This window comes from Pholcus phalangioides, unplaced genomic scaffold (assembly GCF_987345545.1).
Source record: "Pholcus phalangioides strain wild (caught in Gottingen) unplaced genomic scaffold, Ppha-v1.0 ptg000015l_1, whole genome shotgun sequence".
NCBI classification, from domain to species: Eukaryota; Metazoa; Arthropoda; class Arachnida; order Araneae; family Pholcidae; genus Pholcus; species Pholcus phalangioides.
Window position 1 is genome coordinate 52,365,478 of NW_028301608.1, and position 17,119 is coordinate 52,382,596.

The window sequence follows — 17,119 nt, forward strand, 5'->3', positions numbered from 1 at the left end:
ACAGCTCAATCAAGAATGTCATGATATATTTTGATTGCTGATTGATAACCTCAAACAAACAATGCTTTGTATAGTCCTCCAAGCACAAGATGAGACTTGGATATGGTATGTCAAGTCCCATAATTCTATAGAATTTTTCTCTTGAAGGACAAGTCAAACATGAAAGCTCAGTTGTTGATGAGCTATTCAGGATGTGCCAGAATTGAATAAAATCGTCCGTGATGTGACATGATGCAGCTGTAACGTTCTTGATCGATTTCTTCGATTTCCACGGGGGCCCAATTGGTAACGTTACACAGCGATGTCTCATCTCATGGTTAGAAGACTACTACTAAACCACACATGCACCTCATCCATATTCCTCTGCGGAACTTCTAATGAATTGGTACATGTTGGAATGTGTGTGTCCATATTGTGAACAAAACGTGAAGCTTGTTTCTGTGTAATGCTTGTTATAGGGCTGCCATCTGCTACCCAATTTTCAAACTATGTGAGTGAAGTGTCATGATTGAAGATTCACCGTCATAGGCCTCTTGCTCGCCACAGAGAGCAACAGGCCTACAACAGTAAATATTTAATCATAGATCTTAGACTATATATCTTGTGATTTTGTTAGTTTAATTTAGCAGATTGCATTAATAATTTGCATTTACAAATTTCAGCTCTAACTTTAGGTGAACATTATAAGTTTAGCCAATATAAATTCAGCGACCAATGAAAAAGTTGAATATGCTCAAGAAATAATAACAATCAAATATGTAAAATTAAATTTTCTTAACTAAGTCTTATTTACTTTTTTAAACCAAATCAACTTCTTTTTAACTTTCAACTAAATTTGTATAACTTTTGTAAAACACACGAAGCAAAATTTATCAAAAGCAAATATTTAAGACCTGTAAATAAATAGCAGGCTGGAAGAGGGAAAAAAACTTGCCTTGTATACAGCAATACCAAACGGATGAGGCACAAGTCCTGAACCACTAACAACATACTTCATGTTTTTCCCATTGAAATCAGCCGATCCTACATAGTGGAGCTTAGCATCAGTCCAAAATATTTTACTGTCCCTTACATCAATGGTAATGCCATTTGGCCAAGTTACTTTGGATGAGTCAATGATAACAGCGGGATTAGTACCATCTAAATATGATCTCAATATAGAAGGTCTGCTTAAGCTCCAGTCAGTCACGAAAAGATACCTATAGGCAGAAAAAATTTGTTCAACTTTGAAAGAAAAAAATGTGTCGAAGATCTAGCAGTCATATATGTAATTATCTATTCTATTAAGAAAATTTTCATTCGAGTCATTAAAAGTCATTTCCACTAAAATAAAGTATTCTTTAAAATATATATGAATTTAGACATCAGACTACAGATTAGAAAAATATAAATAAACATCATATTATCATACCCTGCCGCTGGATGGACAGCAATACCACGAGGTCGATCCAACTGTTTGTGATCCAGTATAGTGCGCCTTATTTGAGAAGATTCCAAATCACTTTTGATTACTTCCACAACTGATCTATCTCTGTCAGAAAAATACAAATTGTTGCTCATCCAGTCAAGTGTTAAACCTTCAACATTTAGCATGTTAGCTTCAGCAATAGTCACATGTTCATTTCTTGTTGAAAGACAATGTCTCTGTGTAAACAAAAATAATGCCAATTAATTGATCATTAAAGCAAAATATTATGAAAGATAATTTGATAATATGCTAGTATGTTGCAAAACACTGTCTAAGCTTAACACCTAAAAAGAGTTGTCAGTAATTAAATTATTTTCTGAAAGGATAAGAAATACAAATACAACGCCACAACAGGCAAATTGCCCAATGAGGTGGCTGACTTAAGAACATCATGGATCCCCGAGCCATTTTTTGGAGGCCCTACCTACTACTGCTACACCACACATGCACCCCCCCCTTCCGCGGAACCCCCAACGAATCGGTACATGCGGGAATGTGCGTGAACGTGTAGTGAAACCTGATGTGAAGTTTTTTTTTGTTTCTCTCTATAGAAAGTTTGTTTCTGTTCCAATAGCTTTTTCAAATCTGAAGCAGCACATAAATTTTTAAAAATTTTGTAGAAAAAAATTCTTAAATTAAAGTTTGAACGCATTGTGCAATATAATTTATGTGTATAGTCTAATAAACTTAAACTGATACAACTTACAAAAATTTTCTTTTCCCTGCCATCTTGCCAGAACATACAATGCTTGTTATAGTCATAGTCCACGGTCACAACATTGTGCACATCAGGAAGAGGTAAATTCAACAGTTCTTTTTTTTCAGCATTCAAGTTCAACCTAGAGATTCCTCCTAAGGTTGCCACCAAAAGAAACTCCTCTTCACCTGTAAAGCAGAATGTATAGATATAAGTTAATGCAGTAGAAATCTGATATAACAAGAGTACAGTTAATAACAAAAATCTCACAGTTATGTGATTTGCAAAGCACCATCAACAAACTAATGGAGAAGATTCTTATTGCTTATAACAAGAAGCCTATTACAACAAATTTTTTGCTATTGTAAGCTCTCTATTTTTACTATATTTATAGTTTATTGTACATTATATTAAAAACACTAAATAAATGGCAAACATTACCCATAAGATGTCAGCTTTAAATTTTTCTTTCCACAAATCTCAAAGAAAATATTAGATTTAAAAAAAATGGTTATTGGCACTATTGCAGACAGATTACCATATCTGCTGAAATACACTCATGTCCATAAATTAAGGATAATGCCAGCTTCGGCAAATAAAGGTTCAGAAACAAAACAAACGTTACTTATTCATAAAGCCCCTTTATTAAACAAAAGATAAAGAACAAAAACGATGGTGTATGTATGATACCATTCATAAAAACTACGATTTTTGCTCCCTGGAGCAATTGTAAAAAATATCTCCTTTACAAAAACTTACTATTACATGGTTGGTATGATGGTTAATACATTGTATGTCTCCCATGCGATGAAATACAGTCCGTACAACGCCTACGCATGTAAAGTATCAAATTATCAATCTGATCTTGGGGAAGATCACTCTACTCAGCAAGCAATGCTCTCCGAAGTTCCGGTACACATGTAGGAGGTGGTTGACAGGCTGCAACTCGTCGGCCAAGCATGTCCACACACATGCTTTATGCATGTGTGGTGTAGTAGTAGTAGGTAGGGCCTCCAAAAAATGGCTCAGGGATCCATGATGTTCTTAAGTCAGCCACCTCGTTGGGCAATTTGCCTGTTGTGGCGTTGTATTTGTATTTGTATCGGAATCAAGTCAGGTGAGAATGCTGGCCATTCCATACGGGCTATATCCTCAGATTCAAGGCATTCGTTTACGATGTTTGCTCGGTGAGGACGGGCGTTGTCATCCATAAACACAAATTCTGTGCCCATGGCACCCTTAAACAAATGTACATGTCGTTCCAGAATGATGTCCCGATAAATTTGAGCTTTCATGATTCCGGTTTGTTTCTGTTCTGGAATCCAGTATAATTACACCCCAAATGAGCAATGCTGCACCACCGTAATGGTGTCGTTCAATGATATTGTCTTGGTGGTAACGGGTACCTGGCGTTCTCCATATGAAAGTCAGACGTGAATCAGACTGCAAGCTAAACCTGGACTCATCGGAAAACATCACACAAACCCACTGTGGCGATGTCCACATTGCATGTTCTCTACTCCAGGCTAATTGCTGCCGACAGCGAGTTGCCGTGAGCGGAACACATCTGACAGGCCTGCGAGCATAAAAACCAATCTCTCCCAAACGTCTGTACACAGTTTGCCTTGAAACTGTGGTACCCGTGGCTGCAGATAGCGGACGAGACAAGTCGGATGCTGCGCTCCGTCTGCTTCTTTTGGCAGTTACTGCCAAATACCAGTCTTCATTCGGCGTTGTAACTCAGGGGTGACCTGTACTGTAACATCTACTGGCATTTCCGTTATCTTGGAATTGTTGCCAAAGCCTAGAGATGACACTTTGGGCAATTCCAAGTTCCTCGGATACTTCCATCTGAGTACACCCACATTCCATGCGGCCGACAATTCTACCACGTAAAAAATCATCCACATGCGTCCTCTGTGTCATAACTATTCGCTTATGGCACTAAGCGCCTTACAGAACTCTTGAGAACAATTTCACTTTTTTGCCACCATTCCTTATATACCCCCCTCTTACACTCTCGTCATTGTGACGTACTATCGGCATCATCTGGTGGCTTCCTGAAATTTGCATATCATTCTTGCAGATGTGTGTGATAATTCTACAGGTGAAATTTTTACTTTAGATTTCGATTTTTGTGTGATTCTGAATTATCCTTAATTTATGGACATGAATGTATAACATAGCATATACTGGAGACACTTTTATAACACTAATTTTGTATACTGAATCAAGCACTTGGTGCTGCTATATAAGGTGGTGTTTTACAGACCCATTTTCAAAAAATTGAAAAGTGAGTATTACATGCTGGTAAATACATCAACCTCATTATGTTTTACACAAGTTTTTAATTTTACTGAGAATCATTGCATGTAAAATGAACTGAAACAAATATTAGTGTAATTTACAAGATTTGTGACACAACCTCAGTAACAAAAATAAAATTACCTTCAACAGGACAAAGCTGAGGCTCTGGATTATAAAAAAAAGAATCTCCATCAACACAAGTATCCCCTGGTATTTTTCTATATCTGCAAGAAAATAAAAAAAATTATATAACTGGCAATCAAGATGCATTTGAAGGACTTTTTATGAACTTGCTTAAAAATAATTAGGAGTGATTACAGACATTATAATTTTGATGACTACTTTCACTATGCGAGGCTATTCATTTCATCTTATAACTAATTTGTTAAAATTTACAAACCCTTTTGTCTTGTTGTATGAGTGACCAGGCATACAAGATTCAGGGGCAGCATCAGGATTGCCTTCACTTTCTTCATCACGCTTGCAAAGTCCACTCAGGGAGTCTTCTTTAAATCCAAAATCACTGAAATTAAATTGAAAAAAATAAAACTTTAAAAATTCCTCCTAGTAAGTAAAAGTAAGAATAATTTCCATTAGGAGGACTTAAAATTATCCATGGTGAGAAGTATCCAAGACATACTGCAAGTAAGGACATTGAGTTCAATAAATAATTATTTGCAATAGGTGGATAAGAACAAACCTTACTGCTTAAAGAAATTACTTAAATAATGAATATCTATGCCAGAATAAAAGACCAGGATGCAAATTAATTATAAATCTAGCCAAAGCTTAAATTAATTTCATTTCAAATAATCAACTCTTTTTTTCATTCGGGATAAAGGGGCACAACATTCTTCGAGAATTGACTAAATAAGACAAAAAATTATCATGGAAATTTTTAGATAACTAAATTGAAAAAATAAATACCGACAACATGGTAAAAATGTAGAATGAGAACTTTCACATCATAAAATCATAATAATAATAAAAAAAAAACCTCAGAATTCTCATATTCTATTTACAAATATGCATTATCATTCATTAATCCTTTAAGCGGTAATTAGAAATCACGACTCTCTTTAAAATGTCATACTTTTTTGAGTAGGCTTTCTGCCAATATTCAGCAGATGCAAACTAAGGGGTATAGGGAAAATTTTTCCATTGAGAAATCAACTTCAAAATATCTGGCCTCGTCAGTGCTAAATTAAGAGGCTTTTACGGAGGCGAGATATCTCATCATTGCTGCTTAAAGGGTAAATTGACCCCCTTCCCCTGAATTTAGTGATATTCACATCTCAGCATATGCTAAATAATTTGTTTTAATCTTAGTTTTGGAAATGAAAATATACTTTTAAATAAAATAATAATTTAGTTTATTCACCAAAACAGACTCATTTCCCCCTCCTGATTGCCACAAAAGCATAATAATTTGATCAGTTACTCTGAAGAGCATTTAGCTTAGAAGTTTTATGCTAAAAATAACTTATCATTGGAAACTTTTCTGATCAATGTCACAGATTTTTCAAAGTAATTAAAAATAATCAAAAACCAAGAAATAAATTTGACCTTGAATCAAACTTTCCACATTAAAAAAAAAAAAGTTTACATAGGAAACCTTGATAGCTCTATACCCAGTGGATGTCAATTTGGTGAGGTTTCATTTGATCTCACCCCTCAAGGTTTTTTAAGGATCGTTTATGCACGTAATGTACCTAGATGTAGTTTAGCACTTTTGTATTCCATCACTTATAATTTTGAAAAATTTTGATCTGCAATTGTCTATGAAAAGTTTCCATATGGAAAATAATCTTGAATAAGGTATGAAATTTTAATTGCCACAGATCTGTTTGTTATCTGTGAATGAGCAGTGCAGTTTTTAAAATTAAGGAAGAAACTTTCCTCTTTTTACCTAAAAGATTTTGATCTAGCTTTCACAAACCATCACTTAAAACTTTATGCATCATCTATACCCTATTTATGGTTTTCAACAAGTAGAGTTTTCAGGTTCAAAATTGCATGAAGAATGTAAAATATTGTCATTGCAAGGTGCAAGATAGAATCTTATATAAACATCAATCGACAAACGAAGAAAAAAAAACAATGAAGCATAGAATTGATGAAATACACAAGTCTTCTCTTAAGTCAAAGTTTTCTTTTTTTAATCAAATTTTTTGGGTATGAGATGAATTTAAAAAGAGTTGCATTTATTCTCCTAGAGAAGAATTAAAGGTGTGGCATATATAATTCAAGGAAAAAAGCTCTTTCTCTTCTATACCCTGGTTTTTTTAATAAACATTGTTCCTCAATGGCAATGAACCTGATCACCAGTGCTTGCAAATAATTTCTCATATGTCTGATTATGTCAAAATCACCACTTCACTTTTGCTCAGTTGCGAGTGAATTCAGCATTCAAATGTCAGTTAAAATTTTTAACTGCGAGTATATTTTTCAAAAATTCTGAAGTGAAAGTTTAAAGTTTAGATTTGAAAAAAAAAAAAGCAAATTATCAATTTAATCATACAAGACTCCATTCCAACATGAATGAAACGACAGCCAATCAAAAATTACTCCTTTCTTTATGGAGAATAATCTTGCTTTTTCTTTATTTATAAGTTCAATTTTAACAAATATTGTGTACACATTTGTACCCATGATAAGCACACACAACCATGTATTTTTTTAATATTCTCATTCAATATTTAGGCATCAGAGTAATTTATCTTTTCCAATTTTTTCATGTCCAGTAGTTTGGCATTTTTTATAATATGATACTCATAAATAGCACTATATTATTGAGAAAAATTTGTTTTACTTCTCCGAAATCTGAATTTTCAATGATTCCAATCATTTGAACTAACAATAAAAAGTTTTTTGATGGCCACTGTATATTCGACTTATCAAGATTTGACTATATTTACAACTATTTAGGGAATTTTTCAAGTTAAAGTCTGCATTTGTATGTACAAAATGTATTTTATTACCATTCATAGTCTTCCCTTTCACATGGGCAGTTTTCTATTTCTACAGGATGCTGATTGTTCAGTCCATTATAACAAGACGTGTGTGCAATCCGACGATGGTAAATCTCCTTACGTCCCAACAAACACATACGTTTAGGAACATGTGGACTCCATGCTTTGTAATCATCAGGTTTGCATTCTCGTCCTAGCAATAAAATAAAAATGAATATAGAACAGAATTAAAAAAACTACGCAGTGATAAAGTTTAAAAATTTGTTTCCCCTTTTCTCTCAAATGAAGGACGAGAGAAAAGATGTCTTCTGAGAATTACCTACTAATTTTAATACTCAGACAAATGTGATTTTCTGAAACGAAACAATTTTATGAACTGGAGTATGGGAGTTCAAAATCTGTGGAAGCAAAACAAGAAACCTGGTATGGTTATTTGAATTACTGTAAAACTGATAATGTCTAATACCTGATATTTTTCTAAATATGTTATTTATTATACTTAACAAACTTGAATGTCTATATAATGAAAACATGATTACTATCATCATTTAAACTACCAGAACATAATGCGCTGACTTGTAGAACTTGAGCAATCGAGAAAAATTTAGGTTGTAACCAAATACTTAAGAAACCAAGCCTATTTCTTTTGCCTGAGCTAGTCATCACACAGACAATTTTAGGCATCCATAAATTTTTTTTAGTCACTATGGCGACTTAGGGCCCAGGATTTTTCAAGACTCGCCGACCTGTAATAATACCATTCTGACTATACTTGATTTTCTACTGTAAAAGTGCCAAAAACTAAATTTATCAATATATATATATATCTCACAGTTACATCCCATTATAAAAAAACTTCAAAGACTGAAAACTTAGTTCACTGTAATCACAGAGGTTTACTATTTATCTGGCCCAACAATAAAGTATCTTATAGACCAGGGATAAAAATTTTATTAGCCATATTACATAAATTAGTTATAAGTTGATTCAACTGTATTCATGACATATTATTCATATAAATAAAAAACATAACTGAACTCACTGAAAGCACGGCGAAGGTCAATCTTTACCAATAGCCACTGACGCTTACGCTTTTGAAAACCGCAAAGGATGAAAACAGGTCTCTTCTCTTCAGGCTCTGTCATCAGTTCATATACACCAACAGGCTCATCATCAGTAAACTTCAATGACTGCCATGATTCACCATCATTAGTTGAATAGCTGCAAGGAAATTTATTTAATATAATTACCAAAATCTACTGTAATTTCCTGTGTATAGTCTACAGCCAATCCACAGACGTGAATTTCACTGCAAAAAAAAATATTATATAGTCTGCAGCGATATATAACTTCCATGTGAAAATTTCATTTATCAATAATGAAATCTTGAAGTATGAAAGTGGTTTTTGTCATATTTTTGCAAAAAAAAAAAAATTAATTCACATTTATTAACTCAAATCTCTACAGCTATCTATAAATCTTTAAAAATTAATTTTGAAAAAAAATTTCTATTCCAACCTCTCAGAAAAAAAAAAAAATTTGTAGATAAAATGTAGCACCACATAATCTGCTTTAAAATTTTGAGTTTTTTTAAACATATAATCTGTGGATTATATCAATCATAATCAACAACCATTTTCAATCCACTGCTGGATGAAGGTCTCTTCTAAATTTTTCCATTTTGCTCTGTCTAATGCTTTAGCCATCCAGTTGTCTCCAGCCACACTTTCCTGATCTCAATCCATCTTGCATGAAGATGCCTTCTTTAACGTTTAACACCACGGAGGTACAAATCTAGAATAGTTGTGGTCCATCTGTTGTCCTGTCTTCTTGCAATATGTCCAGCCCATTTCTATTTCAGACGTTTAATTCTTTCCATGATATATATCTTTGTATGGTTCCTTATCCAAGTGATTAGTTTCCAACTCTCATTGGGATGCCTAGCATACATCTTTCCATGCTCCTTTGTGCTGTCTTCATTTGTTGCTCCTTCGTTGTAAGTCTGTAGCCTTTGTATCGTCTTGCTTGTGAGTGCCCATGTTTCAGCTCCATATGTCAGTGCTGGTAGCACACACTGGTTAAAAACTTTTCTTTTCAGGCATAATGGCATGTGACTCTTCAGAATTACAGTTTTTGCCAAAAGTGCTGCATCCAATTCTGATCCTTCTATTTATTTCATTAATGATTCTGTTGTCCATGATAATTTCTTGTTCCAGGTATACATAGCTTTCTACTTCTATCTCTGTGTTGTTGAGCAAGATTGTCCTCTTCAACGCAAAGGGGTTGAACATAACTTTAGTCTTTTGCAGATTCATTTTCAAACCCACAAATACTTGCCTTCGCCAGTTCTTGTATCATTTCTTCTAGTACGTCTGGATTACTGCTGATAACAACAATGTTGTCTGCAAAACGCAAATGGTTGAGAAATTCTTCATTTTAATTTCCTTTTTATCGCAATCCAGTTTTCTGAATACTTCTTCTAAAACAGCAATAAAGAGTTTGGGTGAGATAGTATCACCCTGTCTGACTCATTTTCAGAGTTTAATCTTTGCTTTTCCTTTATCCAAATGAATCGTTGCAGTTGCTTTGTCATATATTTTCTTGATATTGATGTAAGTCTTCTCTACCCCAATTATATCTAGAGCTTTAACAACAGCAGATGTGAAGACAGAGTCAAACGCTTTCTCAAAATCAATGAAGGACATACACAATGGAAATTTGCATTCCTTGTGTCTCTCTAAGTTCCCTGTTTGTTTGGATGTGATCCATTGTACTGAATCCACTCTGAAATCCTGCCTGTTCTTTTGGTTGAGCTTCGTCCAATTTGGATTCAAGCCTATATGTCAGCACTTTGGTGAATATTTTATAAATTACTGATAGGAGACTGATTGGTCGATAATTCTTGATATCCTCTTTTTCACCCTTTTTGTAAAGAACCGTCATTGCATTATCCCAATCTTCAGGCACATCCGATTTTGTAAGACAATTTGTGAACAAAATAACTAGCATACTGGAATATTCTTCTCCTGCTTCTTTCATATATAATGTCTATTTAAATCCCATCTTCACCACACATTTCCCTTTTTTCATACATCTTATAGCCTTGTAGACTTCCTCTTTCAGCACAGATGTTACTTGCACTAATTCGGCTCCATTTTCTTTTCTTCCCACTCCCTTTCCTTCGTTCCAATCCTGTTCTTCGTGTTTATATAAAGTATTATAAAATTCCTCAACAATACTAATGATTTCATTTCCATCTTTTGTGATGGTTCCATCTTTCCTTTTTACTGCAAAAATTTTCTTTCTCCCAACACACAATTTTTGTTTTGCTGATTTTAAGCTCCTATTATCTTCCAATGCTTTCTTTACAATATCGCAATTAAACTTCCTGACATCTTCTGTAATCCGCTTTCGTACTGTCTTACAAAGTTTTGCATATTCCACTTTTGATTTAGGGTCATTCTTTTTAATCTGAAATTCTCTCCAGTCTTTCATAAGTTTTTTTTGTTTCTTCTGTTATTTTCTTCACTGGTTTGATTTCTTTTCTCCAGTGACTTCTTTTGCTACTTCTTTTAAAGTAGTGGCTAAAGTTTTGTTCATCATGGCGACATCTTGTTCTTCCTCAGTGGTGTTATAGAGCAAATCAAATCGGTTCTTCAGCTCTAACTGGAATTGATATCGGTGTTGTTGAAGCTTTACCATATTTCGATGCCAGTTTTTTTATGTCGAGGAGATATGATTGATGTGTTCAAAATTTTCAATGGGATGAATAGAATGGACCATGAACTTTTAGTACACTGCCAATCAACTGCTTTTACAAGGGGACACCAGTATTGATTGGTACTGGTGTCCCCTTGTAAAAGCAGTCGATTGGCGGTGTACTAAAAGTTCATGATCCATTCTATTCATCCCATTGAAAATTTTGAACACATCGATCATATCTCCTCGACATAAAAAAAAAGAAAAAAAAGTATCGATTGGTAGTGCCCGAGTGGCATGGTGGTAAGATACTCGTCTACCATCGTGAAGGTTGTTGTCTGGGTCCCAGGTTCGAACCCAAGGGAGGATATTGATAAGATATTTTCCCTAACGAACTCGAGGCGACCACCGATAGACAGCGCCTTCACTTCCAACCCATCTCACTAATGGCAGTAAATTGCAATATAGCGATATGGCCAGAGTTGGTGTTTGGTGAAGTAGTAGTATCGATTGGTAAGGGACAATGCAAGATTATGGTGTCGCACGGAGTTTTCCTCTAATAGGGTTGTCAATAAATGGAATAGCTTACCCCCCGAGGTAGTAAATTGTAACACAATTGACACGTTTAAAAAGAAGTATGATAAACATGTTGGGGTAAATCGAGAAGCTATTCATACTTAGAATAAGACAACCATAAGTATTCTTTATGGGCATTGTATAATATTTTGTCATGCATATATATTGTTTATAATTTTTCTAATTACATTTTTAATTGGGTTGCTTCATTTTTGAAATATATGACATCCATATTTGTTATGGGCATCATTTTCTCAGCCACCTCGCTAGGCATTTTGCCTGTTGTGGTGTTGTATTTGTATAAGTTTCGCTCTTTCCATTCTAGAGTTAAACCTTATTCTACATCTAACCAGTCGATGATCATTTCCTGTATTGAATTTGTTGAGAACACTGTAGTCTTGGATAATATGCTTCTTATTAGATAGGATGCAGTCGATCTCACTAATTGTTCCAGTTGGGCTTCTCCAGTTCCACTTTCTTTGGAGTTTCTTCTTAAAAAATGAATTCATGATGCATAACGGTTTGATCTCTGCAAATTCAACGAGTCTGTTTCCTCTGTCGTTTCGTACACCGTAACCATGACTTCTAAACGAGCTTTCAGCATTTCTTCTCTCTCCAATTCTGGCACTGAAGTCCCCCATTACTATTTTGATATGATGGTTTCCTTTACTATGAATCTCATCTAATTCTTCATAAAGTCTTCTACTTCTTCCTCAGAATAACTTATTGTTGGTGCATAGACTTGTATAATCTGTATCTCGTATCTGCTTGATATTTGCATGACCAGCTTTGCAACTCTATCAGATGTACTATCTAACTCAACAATGTGATTTTTCCACTTTTTATGAATGAGAAATCCTACTCCACTGGTTCTTCCATTATCTGTTCCTCTGTAGTAAAATAGATGCCCACTGGCAAGAGTTCGATTTTCTCCTATCCTTTTCTTATTATACAGATGCCTATGATGTTGCAAATTTATTCTTTCCAGTTCTTCTTCCAACTCCTGCAAACAATTTTCTGAAGAAAGAGATCGTCCGTTATACGTGGCCAAGGTCATCATCTTATAGCAGCCTGGTCCAACCCAGAGATTCTTAGCACCCTCTGTCTTCATGTCTTGCTGGTTGCTGCCATAACCAGGAACACTCCGACTGCTGGGGAACTGAAGGCCTTAGTTTATTGACAGAGTTCATATTTCTTTTCAGAGGGTTTTTGGCTGTAATCCTCCATGCTGGCCAGTGCGGGTTAAAGTAAGCCCATACGTGTCCGTTCACCACATGTTAAACATGGCTACTTACAGGCTGCACCAAGAGAAGGTGCAAATTGGACTTGAAGGAATCCACTAGGAGTAGAGACTTAACGTCCTCATAATGAAGCAATTAAAGGGTCTTCTCCTAGTTAGCAAGTGAAGACTATTCAACAGCCTCTGTGAATTATATGCAAGATACTAAATGGTACTAATTATCCAAAGAAATATCATAATAAAACCCACTCAAGGCATTTCTTTTTCTCTTGATCTGCCTCCAACAGCATTCCCATATTCCCATTGTCTGATTAAGCCCAGACTTAATGTCGAATATAAAATTGGTTTCAACAAATTGGAATGCAAAAATGAACTAACAAGAAAATAGCTAATATAAAAAATCAATATATGAACTGAAAAAAATTAAAATAATTTTGACCTGAAAAAAAATGCTGGCTAATAATTAAAGAAAAAAGATTAATTATTCAAAATAATATCAACAAAAATAGTCTCACTAAATTTTATTTGTTTCCTGCTGATGGAAAAACGGTGCTGCTACTATAACTCCACCATAATCACCAAATCTGTAAATGTAACTGCCATCCAGAACCTAAGCACAAAATAATAATTTCTTGTTTAAATTATTATGAAAAGGAAACTCAAGTAAATGTACATACATATAACTCTGAATAAAAACTCAACTTAAAAAAAAAACTTTTTGACTATGACTTGACAAACCTCTCGCCATGTCACGCCTGCATCTGAAGAAAGAAAAGCACTTGGATGCCCTTTCAAAGATTGACCAATAACACCTGAGTAAATTGAATGCGAGAAAAAAAAATTTTTTTTTGACATCTCTGAAACAGATGACACATTTAACTTCAAAGAAGAAATATTGCAAGACATGGGACATATAAATGTACCACTTATAAGTATGCATATAACCGAGACTGCACACCTGATGCCATGATCATTCCAACTGCTGACTTTCTAGATAGGATAGGGGCTGTCCTATGCCGACCTTGGTATAATTTACTGAACTTCTGACTAATGTGTAGACTACAACCCTCACTCTGAAATGACAATGAAAATGATAATTAATCAGAAATGTAATATACAACAGCACATCAGAATTAAATGAATTAAATAGCTAACAAACATAAAAACTCACAGTAATATTGAAAGAATCAGATGGAATTAATATTAATGCGCCTAATGCATGGCCAAAACTATTCTGACAACCCGTTTCATGGAAGTAGATGTGGTTTTTGTCAAGACTATAATGTCATAAAATGATATAAAAGCCTTCACAGTATCTTCTAATCATAAAGGTACATATAGATACTATCTACACATGCTCTTACAAAATGATAACATTAAACCCTCCCCCCCCCTTCACTTACAAGCTATTGGCAACAAATTTGGATTATCTCTATACGATGAATCATAATAAATCTGGTAACCTTGTCCTAACTGCAGGTTAGAAAAAGGTGAAAGAAAAACGTAGAAAAGGGGGAAAAATGAAAGGAAAACAGCATAATAGATAAGAGTAGGTACACAGTAGATTTATCTTCTTACCCTCACCCTACCTGGTTTTTTCCCCCTCTTATATGTATATATTAAAATATATGATGAAAAGAATCGCTAAAAGGAGTATATAAATAATGGTGGTAAAAAACACAACTTCATTTCATAGGGTTACAACAAAGATTTCTGATGATGAGAGAGAGGAAAGAAAACAGGAATTGTTCCAATGGCATTTGAAAGCAATATTGCATTCTTGATTGTAAAGCGGTTAAAGTAATAAATTACAATTGTTAGAGAACTCTTTTCAGGAATGATGGAAAATGCTTATTGATTGAGAAAATAATGAGAGGAAAGATATAAGGGAAAATATTCATAAAAAAATTTCCACCTACCAGGTTACACTCAATAGAATTTCCATTTTTATCCTCTTTGGGAGGGTTTAGATTACTCCACTCTCCACCTTTGTCAAAAGTGATGACAGACACCAAATTATTTCGCATATCAGACTTAGATGCACCAGGCTTGAGGTGATTAGCTATATATACCCCTCTCAATCCATCAACTTTGTGTACATCAGCATAAGAATTTTGTCTTTAATGAAAAAAAAAATTTACATTATATTTAAGCTTCTAATAAGTTGATAAATCAAATTTTAAAGGAGTAAAAAAAGAAAAATAATACCACCACTTTCTATATAGGGATTTTATATGGGCGGTACAGCATTTATCATATACAGTAGACTCTGGACTATCCGGCCTAATGTAACGGAATGGTGGGCCAAATAACAGAAATGCCAGATAAACCAAAGTTCTTTGATGCTCACTTCCCACCATCAAAAACCCCCTTTTTATACAAAAAACCTGTTTTTATTCATATTTTCTGACTTCTAAGCATAGGCGAGTACTTCATAATATAGTGCACCCACCCGTTGAAAAATTTATTTCAGAAAAAAAAAAAACAAACATTGCACACATTTTAAAATAAATTTTATAATGATTCTATGAAGTATGATATGACTACAAACACTTTTAACCCTCTCAGCGGCATCTAAACGATATCTTGCCTCTTAAAAGCCATTTATTTTAGCATTAACAAGCCAAAGTATTTTGCATAGGTGATTTCTCAATGGATCACTTTCCCTTGTACCCCCTTACTATGCACCTGCAAAAAATCAGAAAAAAGCCTGCTTCATTAAGAAATATATGCCATTTTACTGGGGGGGGGGGGGGGATCTAGTGAGTTTTACTATACCATGGAAAGGGTTAAAATATATAAAATATTAATATGAAACGTAGATTTAATTCTTACAAAAAGTAATTTAGCTTATAATAAATTGATTACAAAAACTGGATTACACTTGCAATGCTTTAACAAAGTAAATTATTCATCACTTTACTATGGGGAATTTCAATTATTTTTAAACTAGGCCAGTTAGTCCTTAGCTGGATAATCGAGAGTCTACTGTATTTAATTTAAAATAATTTTTTCCCTAACTTCAAAAATATATCAGATGAATTACTTTATAACTAAAAAAGTGCAGGTTTTCATAGATGGCATCAAAGTAAAAAGATTATACCTGAAGAAATGTGGTCCATCTAAAAAAAAAAAAAATATATATATATATATATATAGAGAGAGAGAGAGAGACACAAGCATTTTGTCCATATACCTGCAGTAGACATACTGAGGTATAGACAGGGCTCTCTTGACAGCCCAGGCAGAGTGATTTTCCCAGGCTCTACCTAGAAAGAAACACCTGCCTATCAATTAACATAAATTAGACTCAAAAATTGCAACCAGATACCTGTCATGAGCACTCCTCCCTGCACTTGAGGAGCCAGAACTGGGGCCTATATATTAAAACTACACTGGTTGTAGATGCGAGTGCACTCGATCAGAAATATCTGTTAACTTTCATTGGCATACCCTGCTCTTATTACTCAGGATATTTTATAAATGTCAGAGAAAGAATACACTAGCTCAAATCCTATGGCTCACTTCACACTGGCAGCATAAAAATTAGAAACTTGTATATAAAAAAGAAAATTTCAGCTCATTAAAAAAAGCCCATCATAGTTATCAACTTCAAATGGGGGGCAGAAGGCTAGCAGGGATTTCTCGACAACGTTGAGTCGAAAACCCTGATGGAGTTGATATTGGCCCTAAATCCAGTCCTCGATTGGTGCGGGTAATTTCGACGAAGTCCGGTGGGCCCTGCTCAGTCAAAGCCACTTATCTTCACCTCCACGTCGGGGCCCCCTGGGATCTTGTATGCTAAAGCAACAAGACTCGAACGAAGAAAGTGGTAGCTTCTTCCTTGTGCGATCAGAAGAACTGGAGGAACTCTGTGGGGGATGGAATGGGGTCTCAGAGGATGTCTGCAGTAGAGGGTACAGGTGAAAAACTGGGTTTAGCGTTTCCTGGGCCGCCAGGTAGTACAAGGGCCCGAACCCTGTCTAGCCAACGGGGAGGCTGCCCTATCAACTGGTGTATAATCCCGCTCGTCCTGTATTTCCAGGTGGCACCTGGGTGGGGTAATGCTCGACGATGCGGGGGGCTCTCCCGAGGCCACTACTGCATGAAGGAATCTGGGGTCAGCTCTAGGAAATCTCCCTCTGAGGAAACCCAGGGAT

General features: G+C 34.9%; 1 protein-coding gene across 1 annotated transcript in view; it reads right to left on the minus strand.

The window, feature by feature from the left end:
* LOC149076194 (sortilin-related receptor-like) overlaps window positions 1-17,119 on the minus strand; it is a 76,185-nt gene that overhangs the window by 43,751 nt on the left and 15,315 nt on the right. The window contains exons 8-18 of the mRNA XM_089243748.1: window positions 14,879-15,077; window positions 13,918-14,032; window positions 13,698-13,771; window positions 13,475-13,569; window positions 8,487-8,665; window positions 7,454-7,637; window positions 4,873-4,995; window positions 4,614-4,696; window positions 2,175-2,353; window positions 1,412-1,644; window positions 935-1,199 (exon numbers count right to left, since the gene is read on the minus strand). Coding sequence (XP_089099874.1) covers window positions 935-1,199; window positions 1,412-1,644; window positions 2,175-2,353; window positions 4,614-4,696; window positions 4,873-4,995; window positions 7,454-7,637; window positions 8,487-8,665; window positions 13,475-13,569; window positions 13,698-13,771; window positions 13,918-14,032; window positions 14,879-15,077 — 1,729 coding nt within the window. The remainder of the gene's footprint in view (window positions 1-934; window positions 1,200-1,411; window positions 1,645-2,174; window positions 2,354-4,613; window positions 4,697-4,872; window positions 4,996-7,453; window positions 7,638-8,486; window positions 8,666-13,474; window positions 13,570-13,697; window positions 13,772-13,917; window positions 14,033-14,878; window positions 15,078-17,119) is intronic.